Source organism: Salvelinus sp. IW2-2015, linkage group LG4p (genome assembly GCF_002910315.2).
Source record: "Salvelinus sp. IW2-2015 linkage group LG4p, ASM291031v2, whole genome shotgun sequence".
In the NCBI taxonomy this organism is placed as follows: Eukaryota; Metazoa; Chordata; class Actinopteri; order Salmoniformes; family Salmonidae; genus Salvelinus; species Salvelinus sp. IW2-2015.
In genome coordinates, this window is record NC_036841.1 from 2,327,650 (window position 1) to 2,344,296 (window position 16,647).

At 43.6% G+C, this 16,647-nt stretch overlaps 1 protein-coding gene across 1 annotated transcript in view; it reads right to left on the bottom strand.

Annotated features, from left to right (window-relative positions):
- Nucleotides 1-16,647, bottom strand: part of LOC111958671 (replication protein A 70 kDa DNA-binding subunit) — a 56,244-nt gene that overhangs the window by 9,843 nt on the left and 29,754 nt on the right. Inside the window, exons 14-17 of the mRNA XM_070436707.1 lie at nucleotides 10,341-10,360; nucleotides 10,069-10,245; nucleotides 8,661-8,768; nucleotides 8,264-8,350 (exon numbers count right to left, since the gene is read on the bottom strand). Coding sequence (XP_070292808.1) covers nucleotides 8,264-8,350; nucleotides 8,661-8,768; nucleotides 10,069-10,245; nucleotides 10,341-10,360 — 392 coding nt within the window. The remainder of the gene's footprint in view (nucleotides 1-8,263; nucleotides 8,351-8,660; nucleotides 8,769-10,068; nucleotides 10,246-10,340; nucleotides 10,361-16,647) is intronic.

Sequence of the window (16,647 nt, forward strand, 5' to 3'; positions counted from 1 at the left end):
CCAAACTTGTCCACTTAGGAAGCAACACTGATTGACAATAAATTTCACATGCTGTTGTGCAAATGGAATAGACAACAGGTGGAAATTATAGGCAATTAGCAAGACACCCCCAATAAAGGAGTTTCTGCAGGTGGTGACCACAGACCACTTCTCAGTTCCTATGCTTCCTGGCTGATGTTTTGGTCACTTTTGAATGCTGGCGGTGGTTTCACTCTAGTGGTAGCATGAGACGGAGTCTACAACCCACACAAGTGGCTCAGGTAGTGCAGCTCATCCAGGATGGCACATCAATGCGAGCTGCGGCAAGAAGGTTTGCTGTGTCTGGCAGCGTAGTCCAGAGCATGGAGGCGCTACCAGAGACAGGCCAGTACATCGGGAGACGTGGAGGAGGCCGTAGGAGGGCAACAACCCAGCAGCAGGACCGCTATCTCCGCCTTTGTGCAAGGAGGAGCACTGCCAGAGCCCTGCAAAATGACCTCCAGCAGGCCACAAATGTGCAGTTGAGCGAGGTGCGCGCTAATAGCGTTTCTTTCTCTGCATGGGTAACGCTGCTTCGAGGGTGGATGTTGTCGATGTGTTCCTGGTTCGAGCCCAGGTAGGACGGAGGAGAGGGACGGAAGCTATACTGTTACACTGGCAATACTAAAGTCCCTATAAGAACATCCAATAGTCAAAGGTATATGAAATACAAATAGTAGAGAGAGAAATAGTCCTATAACTCCTATAATAACTACAACCTAAAACTTCTTACCTGGGAATATGAAGACTCATGTTAAAAGGAACCACCAGCTTTCATATGTTCTCATGTTATGAGCAAGGAACATAAACTAAACGTTAGCTTTCTTACATGGCACATATTGCACTTTTACTTTCTTCTCCAACACTTTGTTTTTGCATTATTTAAACCAAATTGAACATGTTTCATTATTTATTTGAGGCTAAATTGATTTTATTGATGTATTATATTAAGTTAAAATACGTGTTCATTCAGTATTGTTGTAATTGTCATTATTACAAAAAATTATCAAAAATAAAATAATCGGCATTGGCTTTTTTTGGTCCTCCAATAATCGGTATCGGCGTTGAAAAATCTGAATCGGTCGACCTCTAGCATCAATGTGTCGGAGGAAACAACGTACACCTGGGGACCGTGTCCGCATGCATTGCACACGGCTCGCCACAGGTGTCGCTAGAGCGTAATGGGACAAGGACAACCCGGCTGGCCAAACCATCCCCTAACGACGCTGGGCCAATTGTGCGCCGCCTCATGGGTCTCCCGGTCACGGCCGTCTGCGACATAGCCTGAGATSGAACCAGGATCTGTAGTGACGCAGTGCCTTAGACCCCTTGGGAGGCCCCCTTTCTGTAATAGTCCTAAATGTGCCAGCGTTGCTATCTATGGTAGATAGTTGGAGCAGAAACCTGACTAACCAAATCACACATGAAAAGGGCATCAGTCTCTCAGGCGCAGCAGAGATGAAGGGTGGTCTAGAAATGGTCTCTCCTCATTCTCTACCATCTAATGAGTGACTCCCTCAGGACTCTGCTTTAGTCTCCCAACTAACTCACCCTCACCTCCCCTTCCTCCCCCCAGCACACACGGCTCTCTCAGGCTCACAGCATCACACACCAACCCACCCGCACTGCAGTTCCACAAGGGAGTGTGACAGAGTTTGTCAAGTGAGTAGTGTTGGTCACATCTTGCCAGAAAGGCAGGATTTGTGGGCAAAGCGAGGAGAATCAGGCTGCCGCTTGCTATGCAAATCCACAGCACTTCTGCTTCTCCTGGCATAGTTCTACTGCACTGGGCCCACCATGGGTGGGAATTGGATGGAAGGCAGACTTCTATGAGAGCTTGACATGGTATTATGTCCGATGTGCCCTCTTTTCTAGTCACCCAGACAGACAACCAGTGGAGACCCAGACAGACAACCAGTTACAAGGACTAGGCTGTCTGGGCCAAGAGAGGAAAGTGAGAGCTAGGGGGAGAGAATAAGAGCACTGTACGACGTTATAGCTGTGTTACGATCACATATAGGCCAATTGTACTTACTTATTAATTATTATAACTTGAAACAAAATTCTGACTATGCTTCTGGAACCACCAAGACTCTTCCTAGAGCTGGCCGCCCGGGCTAACTGAGCAATCGGAGGAAAAGGGCCTTGGTCAGGGAGGTGACCAAGAATCCGATGGTCCCTGTGACAGAGCTCTAGAGTTCCTCTGTGGAGATGGGAGAACCTTCCAGAAGGACAACCATCTCTGCAGCACAGTGGTGGTGGTGGCAGCATCAGCATGCTGTGAGGGTGTTTTTCAGACTGTGAGACTAGTCAGGATCGAGGGAAAAATTAACGGAGCAAAGAGAGATCCTTGATGAAAAACTGCTCCCGAGCGCTCAGGACCTCAGACTGGGGCGAAGGTTCACCTTCCAACAAGACAACGCAGGAGTGGCTTCGAGACACGTCTCTGCATGTCCTTGAGTGGCCCAGCCAGAGCCCGGACTTGAACCCAATCTAACGTCTCTGGAAACCTGAAAAAGCTGTGCAGCAAAGCTCCCCATCCAACCTGACAGAGCTTAAGAGGATCTGCAGAGAAGAATGGGAGAAACTCCCCAAATCCATGTGTGCCAAGCTTGTAGCGTCATAACCAAGAAGACCCAAGGATGTAATCTCCAATGACTGATGCAAACTGCTGCTTTGTTTCCCCCGACGTGCCGTCCAACACTGCTGCTCTCATATGATGCTATAGTACTGAGGCTCTAGTAATGCTGGTAGGAGTCATTAACCATGGCAACCAAGAAACAAAAACATGAGCTTTTTGTCAATTAGTGATGGGGGGGGGGGTAATCGATAGTTACCTATGGATATTATTTGAAGATATATATTATCGTTTTGACAATATTGCAATATAATTTTTGCACCGGCTGTACTTGTACAAAAACTCCTTCATAGCTTGTTCTCCATCTTCTTTTTAAATAGGGAAACAATTTGTCTTCAGCACTTTTATTCCCGTGACTGATCACAACTTGTTTTCCTCTGGGTCTCTTGTCCCGCTGCAGCATACATATGGTGAGCAATATGTTTGGAACATCGAATCGCAATAAAATCCCAGAACCGAAATGCATATAGAATCGTGAGTACAACAATACATATCGTTTCGGCACCAACGTATCATGATGCTATCGTATTGTGAGGGGCCTGGCAATTCCCAGCCCTAATGTCAATGAGACCCTTACATTGTTCATCCTACATTTATTTTTATTTAACCTTTATTTACCCAGGAAAGTCAGTTGAGAAAAAAATTCTTATTTACTATGACGGTCTACCAAAAGGCAAAAAGCCTCCTGCGGGGACGGGGGGCAGGGATACATAAAAAACATTTAAAAATAATAATAATATATATAGGACAAAACACACATCACGACAAGAGACAACACAACATAAAGAGACCTAAGACGACAACACAGCATGGTAGCAACACAACATGGCAGCAGCACAACATGGTGGCAGCACAAAACATGGTACAAACATTATTGGGCACAGTCAACAGCAGAAAGGGCAAGAAGGTAGAGACAACAATATATCACACAAAGCAGCCACAACTGTCAATAAGAGTGTCCATGATTGAGTCTTTGAATGAAGAGATTGAGATAAAACTGTCCAGTTTGAGTGTTTGTTGCAGCTCGTTCCAGTCGCTAGCTGCAGCGAACTGAAAAGACGAGCGACCCAGGGATGTGTGTGCTTTGGGGACCTTTAACAAAATGTGACTGGCAGAACGGATGTTGTATGTGGGGGATGAGGGCTGCAGTAATTCTCTCAGATAGGGGGGAGTGAGGCCTAAGAGGGTTTTATAAATAAGCATCAACCAGTGGGTCTTGCAAAAGGTATACAGAGTTGACCAGTTTACAGAGGAGTATAGAGTGCAGTGATGTGTCCTATAAGGAGCATTGGTGGCAAATCTGATGGCCGAATGGTAAAGAACAGCTAGCCGCTTGAGCACACCCTTACCTGCCGATCTATAAATTACATCTCCGTAATCTAGCACGGGTAGGACGGTCATCTGAATCAGGGTTAGTTTGGCAGCTGGGGTGAAAGAGGAGCGATTACGATAGATGAAACRAAGTCTAGATTTAACTTTAGCCTACAGCTTTGTTATGTGCTGAGAGAAGGACAGTGTACTGTCTAGCCATACTCCCAAGTACTTGTATGAGGTGACAACCTCAAGCTCTAAACCCTCAGAGGTAGTAATCACACAGGTGGGGCCTTCTTACCAAACCACATTACCTTTGTTTTGGAGGTGTTCAGAACAAAGTTAAGGGTAGAGAAAGCTTGTTGGACACTAAGAAAGCTTTGTTGTAGAGCATTTAACACAAAATCCGTGCAGGGGCCAGCTAAGTATAATACTGTATCATCTGCATATAAATGGATGAGAGAGCTTCCTGCTGCCTGAGCTATGTTGTTGATGTAAATTGAGAAGAGCGTGGGGCCTAGGATTGAGCCTTGGGGTACTCCCTTGGTGACAGGCAGTGGCTGAGACAGCATATTTTCTGAATTTATACACTGCACTCTGAGGTAGTTAGCAAACCAGGCCAAAGACCCCTCAGAGACACCAATATTCCTTAGCCGGCCCACAAGAATGGAATGATCTACCGTATCAAAAGCGTTGGCCAAGTCAATAAAAATAGCAGCACAACATTGCTTAGAATCACGGGCAATGGTGATATCATTGAGGACCTTTAAGGTTGCAGTGACACATCCATAACCTGAGCGGAAACCAGATTGCATACCATAGAAAATACTATWGACATCAAGAAAGCCAGTCAGTTGCTTATTGACAAGCTTTTCCAACACTTTTGATCAACAGGGCAAAATAGAAATAGGCCTATAACAGTTAGGATCAACTTGATCTCCTCCTTTAAATAAAGAACGACCCGTGGCTGCCTTCCAAGCAATGGGAACCTCCCCAGAAAGGAGAGACCGGTTAAAAAGGTTGGAGATAGGCTTGGCGATGATCGGGGCAGCYACCTTAAAGAAGAAAGGGTCTAAACCATCTGACCCAGATGGAGCTCCTCGGACTCAGTGACTGCCTGCAGGGAGAAACTTTGTAGCGGGGCAGGGGGAAAAGAGGGAGAAGCATCGGGGATAGTCGCATTAGAAGGGGTGGGAGATGAGGAAATGTTGGACGGGCAAGGAGGCATGGCTGAGTCAAATAGGAATCCTGACTTAATGAAGTGGTGATTAAAGAGCTCAGCCATGTGCTTCTTGTCAGTAACAACCACATAATCAACTTTAAGGGACATGGGCAGCTGTGAGGAGGAGGGTTTATTCTCCAGGTCTTTTAACCGTTTTCCAGAACTTCTTGGTGTTAGACCCACAGAGAGAGAACTGCTCCTTAAAGTAACTAACTTTGGCCTGATTAGTTGTGAGGATAACATCAAGAAGAGTAGCCTGGGTGTTTGGGAGTCATACCTTGTGGGATTGGTAATAATCCGAGAAAGATTTAGGGAGTCCCATTGCTTTAGGACTTGGTCAGGTGGTTTAAGCATGTCCCAGATTAGGTCACCTAGCAGGTCAAATTCAGACTTGTTGTAAGGGGCCAGGAGAGAGCTTAGGGCAGGTAGGGTACAGGCCGGTGCTGATGGAGGACAATAGCACCCAGCAACAGTCAACAGAGAGATATTTGAAAGTTTAATACTTAAAACCAGAAAATCTAATTGACTGGGGACAGACTTGGTGGAGACAACCGAGCTACATCAGAAAACATTCTCTACAACCTAGCTACACAACAACATAAATATTTATTTATTTTTAAACACTGCCTTTTCTTTTTCTTAGGAAAAAAAAAGATGCAGATGTGTTTTAAGGAGACATTGGGTTGAGGCAATGGTCAGGACATCCTTGAAACAGCAGAACCCTTCAAGCTGCCGAGGCTGAGCTMGCTGTGTCTTGTTCGCTCTCTCCCCAGCACAGCAATGGTGTGACAGATTGTGGTCTCGACTCTTCTGTTGTTAATGGGCCTCTCTGGCAAAGCTCCAACTCTCCCTGCTCTCAGTCCCAACCCAATCAATTATTTTATGCTGTGCCCTCAAAACAAAGCTCCATCTGTGTAGTTTCCAGGAGAGGGTGACCACAAGTAATCTGTGTGCACCTTTCACATAGCCCCTGAAAACGAGTTGTCTAAAGAAAACACACTGTCTGTTCTGTGGGCTCTTTCTACAGATGAACGGATAGAAGGAGAGAGCGAGAAGAGGTAAAGGAGAAGAGGCGGTAATACAACCAATGTAAGGAGAAATGTCACAGCCAACTGKTAATATTTGTCAGGCCAACTGGAATATCAATGTCAAACACAGGTGAACATACTGTACAATACCAGTCAAAAGTTTGGACACACCTACTCATTCAAGGGTTTTACTTTATTTTTGATTATTTTCTACATTGTTGAATAATGGTGAAGACATCAAAACTATGAAATAACAAATATGGAATCATGTAGTAACCAAAAAAGTGTAAAACAAAACAAAATATATTTTATATTTGAGATTCTTCAAAGTAGCCACCCTTTGCCTTGACAGCTTTACACTCTCTTGGCATTCTCTCAAACAGCTCCATAAAGTAGTCACCTGGAACACATTTCAATTAACAGGTGTGCCTTGTTAAAAGTTAATTTGTGGAATTTCTTTCCTTCTTAATGCGTTTGAGCCAATCAGTTGTGTTGTGACAAGGTAGTGGTGGTATACAGAATATAGCCCTATCTGGTAAAAGACCAAGTCCATATTATGGCAAGAACAGCTTAAATAAGCAACGAGAAACGACAGTCCATCATTATTTTAAGACATGAAGGTCAGTCAATACGGAACATTTCAAGAAATGTTCACTTTTTTTCAAGTGCAGTCACAAAAACCATTATTTCATAGTTTTGATGTCTTCATGATTATTCTACAATGTAGAAAATTGTAAAAAGAAAAAAAAACCCTTGAATGAGTACTGTCTCTTATACACATCTAGATGTGTATAAGAGACAGGTGATGGTGTTATTTCATGTGATGTGTGATGTGTTATTTCATAGTTTTGATGTCTTCATGATTATTCTACAATGTAGAAAATTGTAAAAAGAAAAACTCTTGAATGAGTAGGTGTGTCCAAACTTGACTGGTACTGTATAAAGAAGTGGCTTATATGCAGATTTCAATAAATTGGCATTCTGTAAAACCTCTGAACAAGATGTGTGTGTCTGTGTTCTTTTTCCTCCCATCCAGACGACTGGAATCGAACCAGACAACCTCTACCTTATATGAAGTAATAAATGTCTGTTGGGCTTGGGAGGTATACCGGGGCCATTTGGAAAAAGCCACAGGATGGTATTTCAATACCGGCAATACTTGTCGCTACTTTAAGTAAATACATGCAGTCAATTTGTGCAATACGTTAGGAGATATAGAACATTGCGTTCTTCATTTCACCTGTCACATTATTATGAAGCTRACGGTGGGTCCCCAGTCACATTGTGTTTGTGTACAGCATGTGATCTAATTACAGTATGGAATTCACAACAGTTGTTCATTTGGTTTGCTAATTTAGTATCTGGTTAGCTATCTAGCTAAGTGGTTAGCTTCTTCCAAAATCAAGCATTCGCTTGGTAACAGCAGAGAAATCCTTCCTGAATCAACAGCCTTGCTTGCTAATATTTGTTTTGTGCATACAGCAAACAGTGTAGCATTTTTTTTGTTACTTGTATAGTTTAGGTCAGAAAATGTACAAAATGTTCGCAATGTGCTCATTAGCATTTGGTTAGCATTCTCTATGGGATTTTACATGTACTTGTTGGCATTGGATTACAGAGTATTAGTGGGGTTTGAAAACAGCACCCCGTGTGTTCAGTGTCGGTATTACTGAATATCCCGGTATGGTTTGACAATCTGGATACCGCCAAAGTCTAACGTCTATTGGTTGACAGATATTAAAAATCAGGTGATATTGATCACAGCGGTCTTTACACCACCGTTATCGATAAATAATAAACWAAATAAATTATGCTAATCTGAGCACTTCAATTTATTTAAATTATGTTCATTTTTCAAATGTATGAAATTACATTTTAAAGTGTCTTTGAAGAGACGTTTTCACTTGGAGCAAAATTTGTGATAATTTTTTTACATCTCATATCTGAAAAACAATGCGTCGGCCAATAAATTGTAACCAGTGTAGCCTCCCAAATATAAGTATTGTATCAGACCCAAAAATCCCATATATGTCAAGCGATACTTACATTGTAGGTCTCCAGCTTGACTCTGTTGCGGAAGATGAACGTGTGGAAGTTGGCCTGCTGAAAGATCTCCTCGAAGGCAGCTTCATTCTGCATGAAAATGAACAAAATGACATTTCAAAAACTTGCTTGTTTCCATTAAAAAGCCATTGTTTTCATCAAGATGGCAAGTTCTAAATCAAAGCCTTTCTCCATCTTTAAAACAACCCCCCCCCCAATATAGGCTCTATGAGAGCCTACAGAGACCACACGGCACAGTAGCCTGTTCATGCAGAGCAGAGGTAGCTGGTGCTGGTGGCTAGACCGTGCCTGGGGTTCAGCACCTCCCCAGGCCCTTTCCTCAGACCAGGCTCTGAACCAGACAGACAGGGAGGCAGACGGGCGGGAGAGTAAGGCTCACCGAGTCTTTGAGTTGCCCTAGGTAAGCAGCGTTCTGTCCCAGGATGGCTTCAGCACTCTCCTGGAAGCAGGTCACCCACTGGTTGTCCCCGTAGTCTGCTATGTTGGCCTGCAGGACGAGAGGAGGAACATAGAGACAGACACATGGTAGGAGTGAGTACTGGGGAAAGTCAAAGGGAAAGGTCATCTGGGCTTTATTGATCATAGGTTGCAACACARATGGCACTCTATTCCCTTTATAGTGCACCTATTTTTGCACAGAGTGCAATGGGCCCTGGTCAAAAGAAGTGGACCACATAGGGCATAGGGTGCCATTTGGACGCAGGCAGAGTCTATTAAAAAGGTAGGCTTCTCAGGGATTTGGTACTTTGCTTTATTGTTGTGTATGATGTCACGTTGCTGCTGCATAATCAATGTATTGTCAATTGCACAAGTTTATATTGCTGGGGAAATCATTATTATAGAACTATTCTGTTCTATACATTTGACAGGCAGGGACTTCAAACACCAGAAGAGCCAAGGTGTACGTGTGATGCGAGCTGCGKGCAATGGTAGCATATTCACAGTTTATGTTCCAGCTCTGTGGAGAAAAGCAATATGCTGACTGGCGAGAGGTGCAAAACAAAAGAAAAGCCGCTTATTTTAGATGTCTGYCTGCAAGAGCTTGTTTGCTGACTAAATGAGGTAGTATTTGAATGCTATTTTAAASAAGCAGAGACAAAATGCCTCAGCATCGAGCAACAGCATTAAGGAGGGGAAAATAGAGCAATTAACACAACATAATCCTGATTTACACCCAACAAAACAAATCAAAATGAATCCTAAATAGCCAGCCACTATTTGACGCTTGCAGCAGCGACAGCAGAATGGATTAAATAATAATCTTCTTGAAACATGACTGTAAAGAGATCCGATGGGGAGTTATTTAAGCACCGTGAGAGAAGAAGTACCATAAGGGAGACTGGCTGGAGGCCGATGAGAAAGAGCAAAAGAGCACACAAAAGAGAGCAAGAAAGAAAGGAGGGGTGAATGAGAGAGCAAGAGTGAAAGGAAGGACAAAGACAGAAAGCAAACGTGTGTGTGTGTGTGTGTGAGTGAGAGAGTGTGAGAGAGTGAGTGAGTGAGAGAGAGTAATGAGAAGCAGTAGATGAGTCCCCCAGAGAAAACCCTCAGCCACAGCAGCCACTGCTCCCACCCTCAGGGACCTGTGAGGATAGGAGAGAATGAATAGAGGCCTAGGGGACGGGGTCAGGAGAGGGCAGGTACCCTGTAACAGTGAGGGCCAATGGTGTGGCAGAGTGGGACTCAGCGTGTGTGTGCATGCTCACTTGTGTGTGTGTGTGTGTGTGTGTGTGTGTCCTCTGACTGTGAGGCCAGAGAGTTTAGACAGACAGAGGTAAGCCACTCACAGAGAGGATGAGTCGGTACTTGAAGTTGGGGAACTCTTTGTCACACTTCTCACAGCGGAACATSCCGTTCTGCTGGTCCACCACCTTCTTACTGCAGTCCTGACTAGGGCACGCCTGGTACAGACAGTTCTCCTTACGGATGTACACTATGGTGGCAATGCAGCTGAAGTAGTCTGCCTGGAGGGACAAAAACACAACATTCCTGAACATACTTCTTAGTTGTTTTAAAAATGTGTACACCAGATGTTTTGTGGAAGACCATATTGCAATACATGCAGCTGAAGTAGTCTGCCTGGACACAAACACAAAACATAACAGAATTCTTCTGTCAATCGTTTTGAAACGTAGATGTTTTGTGGCAGGCAATATTGTACTGGGCAATATGTGCAGGCTTGGTCCATGATTTCTATGTAAAGGTTGCTGCCATTACACGGCGCAGAACTAACAACTGAGAAGCATAAAGAACAGATCTGAGAGAACATCAACAAGAATATTCTAACTGTATTAAAGAGAAACAMTACTGCAGTGGGATGCAAAAATGACAAACCAACTGCAATCTGCATAGCATAGCTCCAAACACAAATGGAAAACAGCAAAGGTAGGCTGCCTCATCATTTTTATSGGGGTATAAGCAAAGTTAATAACCTCCATATACATAAACAGTCTTTTAGAAAAAATCAACAACAAGCACCTGGTGAGAGTCCTGAAATAAATAATTGGAGACAGACAAAGGGCTGTGGGAGGGAGCAACATGATGAAGTGATTCAGTGTCAACAGGGTTGGAGATGAGTCACATCACCTATCGTTCTGTCAACACGTTGTAGAGTTCCCTTCCTGTTTCTATACCCCCACCCACCAACGCATACGCCTTGCTGCCATGGACAGGTCTTTGTCAGTCATGCCTCAAATAGTCATTGTTATGTAACATCTCGCTTTCCCACCCTCTCTCTGTGTTAGTCCCCCACCTACTGCTCGTCACAACCCCTGCATGTGGCCATGGGGACAGAGGGGACATTGGGGTGACAGAAGCACAGTGGGTTGAGAACAGGGTAAGAGGGTCACGTTGAGGGGGAGTGAGAGGAGCAGACACCTCCATGCCTTAACACCGCTTGTGTCCCAAATAGCCCACTATTCCCTATATAGTACACTAATTTCGACCAGGGCCTATAGGCAATACCACATGGTAATATCTCATTACGTAAACACACGAGAACCTCTGAGGCCAAGTGCCTTCAGTCAGTCATTTAGATTCATCCAGAGGACAAAACAGGGTGTGCTCTTCAAAAGAAATCATAACACTTCCTTACACCCCAGGAAGTTGCTGCTGTCTTGGCAGCAGCTAATGGGGATCCATAATAAATACAAAACAAAGACCTATAGTAGGATTACAATGGGGGGATTGTAATAACCTGGACGTCCTGACTCATATTCATGGCGGGGAACATTGCCTGGAGTACCGAAAGGAAAGCAGGGGACAGGAAACAGGACATTTCTGCATGGTGCACTTCATTGAGAATTCGGCATGCAGGAGTTTCTTCTTTCCTTCTATTGTTCACAATCTAGATGAGGCCCCAGACAAAATCTTAACCTCCAGTTTTCGAAGGAAATAAATAGAAAAACAAAAGGGAACGTTTCTGCCACTTTGGCCGTAATTGATCCCCCTCTCTCTCTACAGGCAAACTGCTGGCCTCTTTAAAACTAGCACATTTTCCCCCTACATCAGACAACCCCTAACTTCAGACACTCTAGTGGTTGGAGGATTAAATCACGTCGAGCTCAACATTTWAAATGTCCTGGAAAATAACGGTACGTTTTGCGACTAAAGACAACCTTCTAGCTAGCTGACAACCAACTTTCATTTATGCAAGTTAGGTTCAGAGTTTTCCAAAAAGAGATATATATGATATCTACACACACACACGTCTTTTCAGTTCACTGCAGCTAGRGACTGGAACGAGCTGCAACAAACACTCAAACTGGACAGTTTTATCTCAATCTCAGACACTCTTATTGACAGTTGTGGCTGCTTTGCATGATGTATTGTTGTCTCTAACTTCTTGCCCTTTGTGCTGTTGTCTGTGCCCAATAATGTTTGTACCATGTTTTGTGCTGCTACCATGTTGTTTTACTACCATGTTGTCATGTTGCTACCATTCTGTGTTGTCATGTGTTGCTGCCTGGCTATGTTGTCGTCTTAGGTCTCTCTTAATGTAACGTCTCTCTTGTTGTGATGTGTGTTTTGTCAGATATAGAGATTATCTATCTATCTAGAGATAAATATATATTTAATATATATTTTTATTTATTTAACCCAGCCCCCGTCCCCGCAGGAGGTCTTTTGCCTTTTGGTAGGCCATCATTGTAAATAAGAATTTGTTCATAACTGACTTGCCTAGTAGAATAAAGGTTAAATGAATAAAAATAAATACACATTTTGTGGGACACACTGTGTGTTATAAAATGTGCCTGCGCAACAGACCACACATCATTTAATATCCAACTTTTTACCTAAGTTATTCATACTCATGTATATGTTAGTAWTAAACTGTTATCTACTTTCTCAAAAGACAAGATTAATCTGTAAAACAAATGAGACATTATTTGGTTACAGCACTGAAGATGTTGGTGAAGAACCATTTAAGAGTCTACAGGAGGGCACACCGGGCTACGCAATGAGAAGTTGACAGGCAAGTACCTTTTTTTTTTTTTACTGGAAGGCTAGCCAACTATCTTGTAAACACTTCAGATACGAGGTTGGGGTCTCTTTTGAACAAAATTAAATGGATATAGCGTGTAATTGAACAAAATAGTAAGGTGGCCAATAACTGGGGACTGTATGCCAATAACACGTTTTTTTTTTGTTGGCTAAACCGATTATCAAAAAGCTGATAGTAGTAGTATTTCCACTGAAATGTAAAACATGCTAACTGCTAACCTGTTAGCTAACATGTTTACGACACCAATTATCAAAACATTGATGGCTTGATCACAAGATAACAATGTTCAAGGTAATATTTCTTAAACGCTGTTGAATATGTCAATAATACGGGGTGCTACGCTACAGTTGTTTTAACAAACACCTCATACTTCCCTCCCTGTACTGCAGCTTCCCCAAAGAGCACTAATGAATCAAGTTAATACCTCTGAAATTAACGAGTCACTCACCACAGAGAGAGAGAGATGAGACCGCTGAAAGAAATGTTCCTCCTGATTTCCCCCCCTCCTGTCTGTCACAAGGCTTTACATATGCAGGCAGCGTCAAGCCATCGGGAGGGAGCGGGCTGCGGACGGGGTTAGACATTCGCTGTCGAGAGGGCAAGCCGGTGTTGTGGAAATTTGAGATTGTGACAGAGACTTTGGGACAGGGACAATTAATTGCTGCTGACTTGCGGAGGGCCTTCAGAGGGCTGACCTTGTGACCCCGTGTCTCCACGGGCTGAGCAGGAGCAGTACCAGGAGAGGATACTGTGCTTGAGTCAGCTCCTCATCTCAGACACTACAGGCTGAACTAGAGCCCTGGGTCACACCTCTCCCTTCCTCTCTCCTCCTCTAGTACTACAGCCTAATGCCAAGAGAAATTGCCTTAACCCAACAGGATAGTCTGGAGGACTCTAATGAAGGTCAAGGGAACTAGTGAATCAGCAATGCTAATACTGGTTAGCATATAGTGCCAACAGCCTACTCTACAATGAGATGGTGAGTACGTTTACATGCACATTAATAATTCTATATTAAACCGGTCATGGCAGTAGGCCGAGTACTGAAATAGTAATGTAAACACCTTACTCTGCTTATCTTAAAAATCAACGGAAGGCCAAAATCGAAGTAAGCATACGTTGATTAAAACACTTGGTTTTCTGAACAATCTTGCAAATGATTAAGACATGTAAACGGCTTAATTGGCATTCCAGTGGTGTATTTGATCTGTGCCTGTGCCAGCACCGGTAGCACAAGCCTCCCTCTTATGTGCGAGTGAAGTGAGTTCAGCATGCATCTTAGAAATAGTTCTCACATACAAACGCTACATGTTCGAACTCCGAATCAAAAATAACATGGTCCCTGTGGTAGAATATTTATTTCATTGGCGATTTCCTGAATTTATCAAGAGTCCCATCAGGAAGCCTGATGTCAGAAGGGTCCATGTAAACAGGATTATTAGGGAAATCGTTATTCTTGCAAGTAAATGTTTTTAACTATTATATTAATCTGACTAACCACAATAATGGCATTACTGCATGTAACCTATAGAATCTACATGACAATGTGAGGGGAGTGTCAAGTAACTGGTTAGCCTATATAGGTGTCCATTTACTCTACAATGTGAGGGGAGTGTCAAGTAACTGGTTAGCCTATATAGGTGTCCATTTACTCTACAATGTGAGGGGAGTGTCAAGTAACTGGTTAGCCTATATTAAATCAAATCAAATGCCACACGTCCTGCACAGTGTTGGGCTGTAAGCACAACCCCCACCTGTGGACGTCGGGCCCTCATACCACCCTCATGGAGTCTGTTTCTGACCGTTTGAGCAGACACATGCACATTTGTGGCCTGCTGGAGGTCATTTTGCAGGGCTCTGGCAGTGCTCCTCCTGCTCAAAGGCGGAGGTACCGGTCCTGCTGCTGGGTTGTTGCCCTCCTACGGCCTCCTCCACGTCTCCCGATGTACTGGCCTGTCTCCTGGTAGCGCCTCCATGCTCTGGACACTACGCTGACAGACACAGCAAACCTTCTTGCCACAGCTCGCARTGATGTGCCATCCTGGATGACCTGCACTACCTGAGCCACTTGTGTGGGTTGTAGACTCCGTCTCATGCTACCACTAGAGTGAAAGCACCGCCAGCATTCAAAAGTGACCAAAACATCAGCCAGGAAGCATAGGAACTGAGAAGTGGTCTGTGGTCACCACCTGCAGAACCACTCCTTTATTGGGGGTGTCTTGCTAATTGCCTAATTGCACAACAGCATGTGAAATTTATTGTCAATCAGTGTTGCTTCCTAAGTGGACAGTTTGATTTCACAGAAGTGTGATTGACTTGGAGTTACATTGTGTTGTTTAAGTGTTCCCTTTATGTTTTTGAGCAGTGTACATGCTTCGCCTATTCTTCTTTGATTTAGAAGATACTGTTAGCTAGCCAGCTAACTAGCGATTAGCATTAGTGGCTAACACGATTTAGGTTAACTTGCTAAGAAAATACAAACTAATATTGTAATTATAGAATGCTTGAGGATTTATATTAAAATCAAAGTGGAAACAACATCATTGTCATCAACATTGTTGCATGTGCTGCATTGACAATGCAGACTGAACGCAAGTGTCTCGTGGTCGAGGAACAACAAATGCCCTCCTTGAGTGACAGGGGGTGGTACTAGGTCTGTGTGGAAAGTGGCTTGGAGAGGGAGAGAGCGGAGAGGGATGACTCAAGTAGCTGAGTCAACTATACAAATGGACATTACACACGGCGTATCACATTTAACAAACCAAACATTCAAATATCGTTATAGAAGGTAAAGTAAAAACCCAAACCGGTCCGTGCATCAATARCAGTATATAGTAAAATACGGTATACCGCCCAGCCCCATCCTCCCTCTGTCCTGGGCTTGCGCACTATCCTCTCTCCATCCTCGCCTCTCTCCCAGTGCTGTTCTAACCCAAGGACTCTCCYCAGACAACGTCAGTCAAATAAACCTAATTCAAATCCTCTCATCCCTCCTACTTATTCCAATACGGATGTTAAAAACCAAGGCCCAGGATGAATTAATATAGCTTTATATTCCAAATATCAAAAGGAAAAATCAGTTRCCATAACCATAGATTAATTATCCACCTTTTTACCCTTCCTCCATTTCCATAAAATGTAAATAAGAAGCTGAAATTACAAGCACATGTATTACTTGACMTATCTGAGTGCAACCACTTCATTACCAAGCTGAATGGAGCCCTTCTCTTCACAATCAATATGGGAGATAAATGTGACTTCACATTAAGCATATACCTAGGTAGGGAGAGGGATACAGAGGACACCTAATGTTGGTCATTAATGATGGAGAACATCAGAACACCATATGGTTGCATCSCAAATGGCACCCTACTCCTTATACAGCACTCTACTGTTGACCAAGTCCCATATGGCATAGAGTGCCATTGGGCCCTGGACTAAAGTAGAGCACTATGTAGGGAACCGGGTCGCATTTTGGACACATTCTGCTTTAAAAACAAGCTCAGGAACCAGCAACGCAGTCATTTAATGAGTCGCTCTGATTACAAATATTTAACATAATAACTGTCAGCCAAGACAAGAGAATCCTGCTCCATAGTGACTAAGATAGAGATGCTGTATGGTATGCTGCCTGCTGTGTGTTGGATCCACAATGCAGGTTGGTCTACTTCACACTTTTAAAACAAGTGATGACTTGTCTTCGAATCAAGTCAACAAAGAAAAGCAATATGTACGACCTTATTATAATTTACAATGTTTGGATGTACATGTGTTTGTCTACATAAAAGTATGTATGTGTGCGTGCGTGCCGTGTGCGTGCGTGCCGTATGCGTGCGTGCCGTATGTGTGTGTGCGTGCGTGC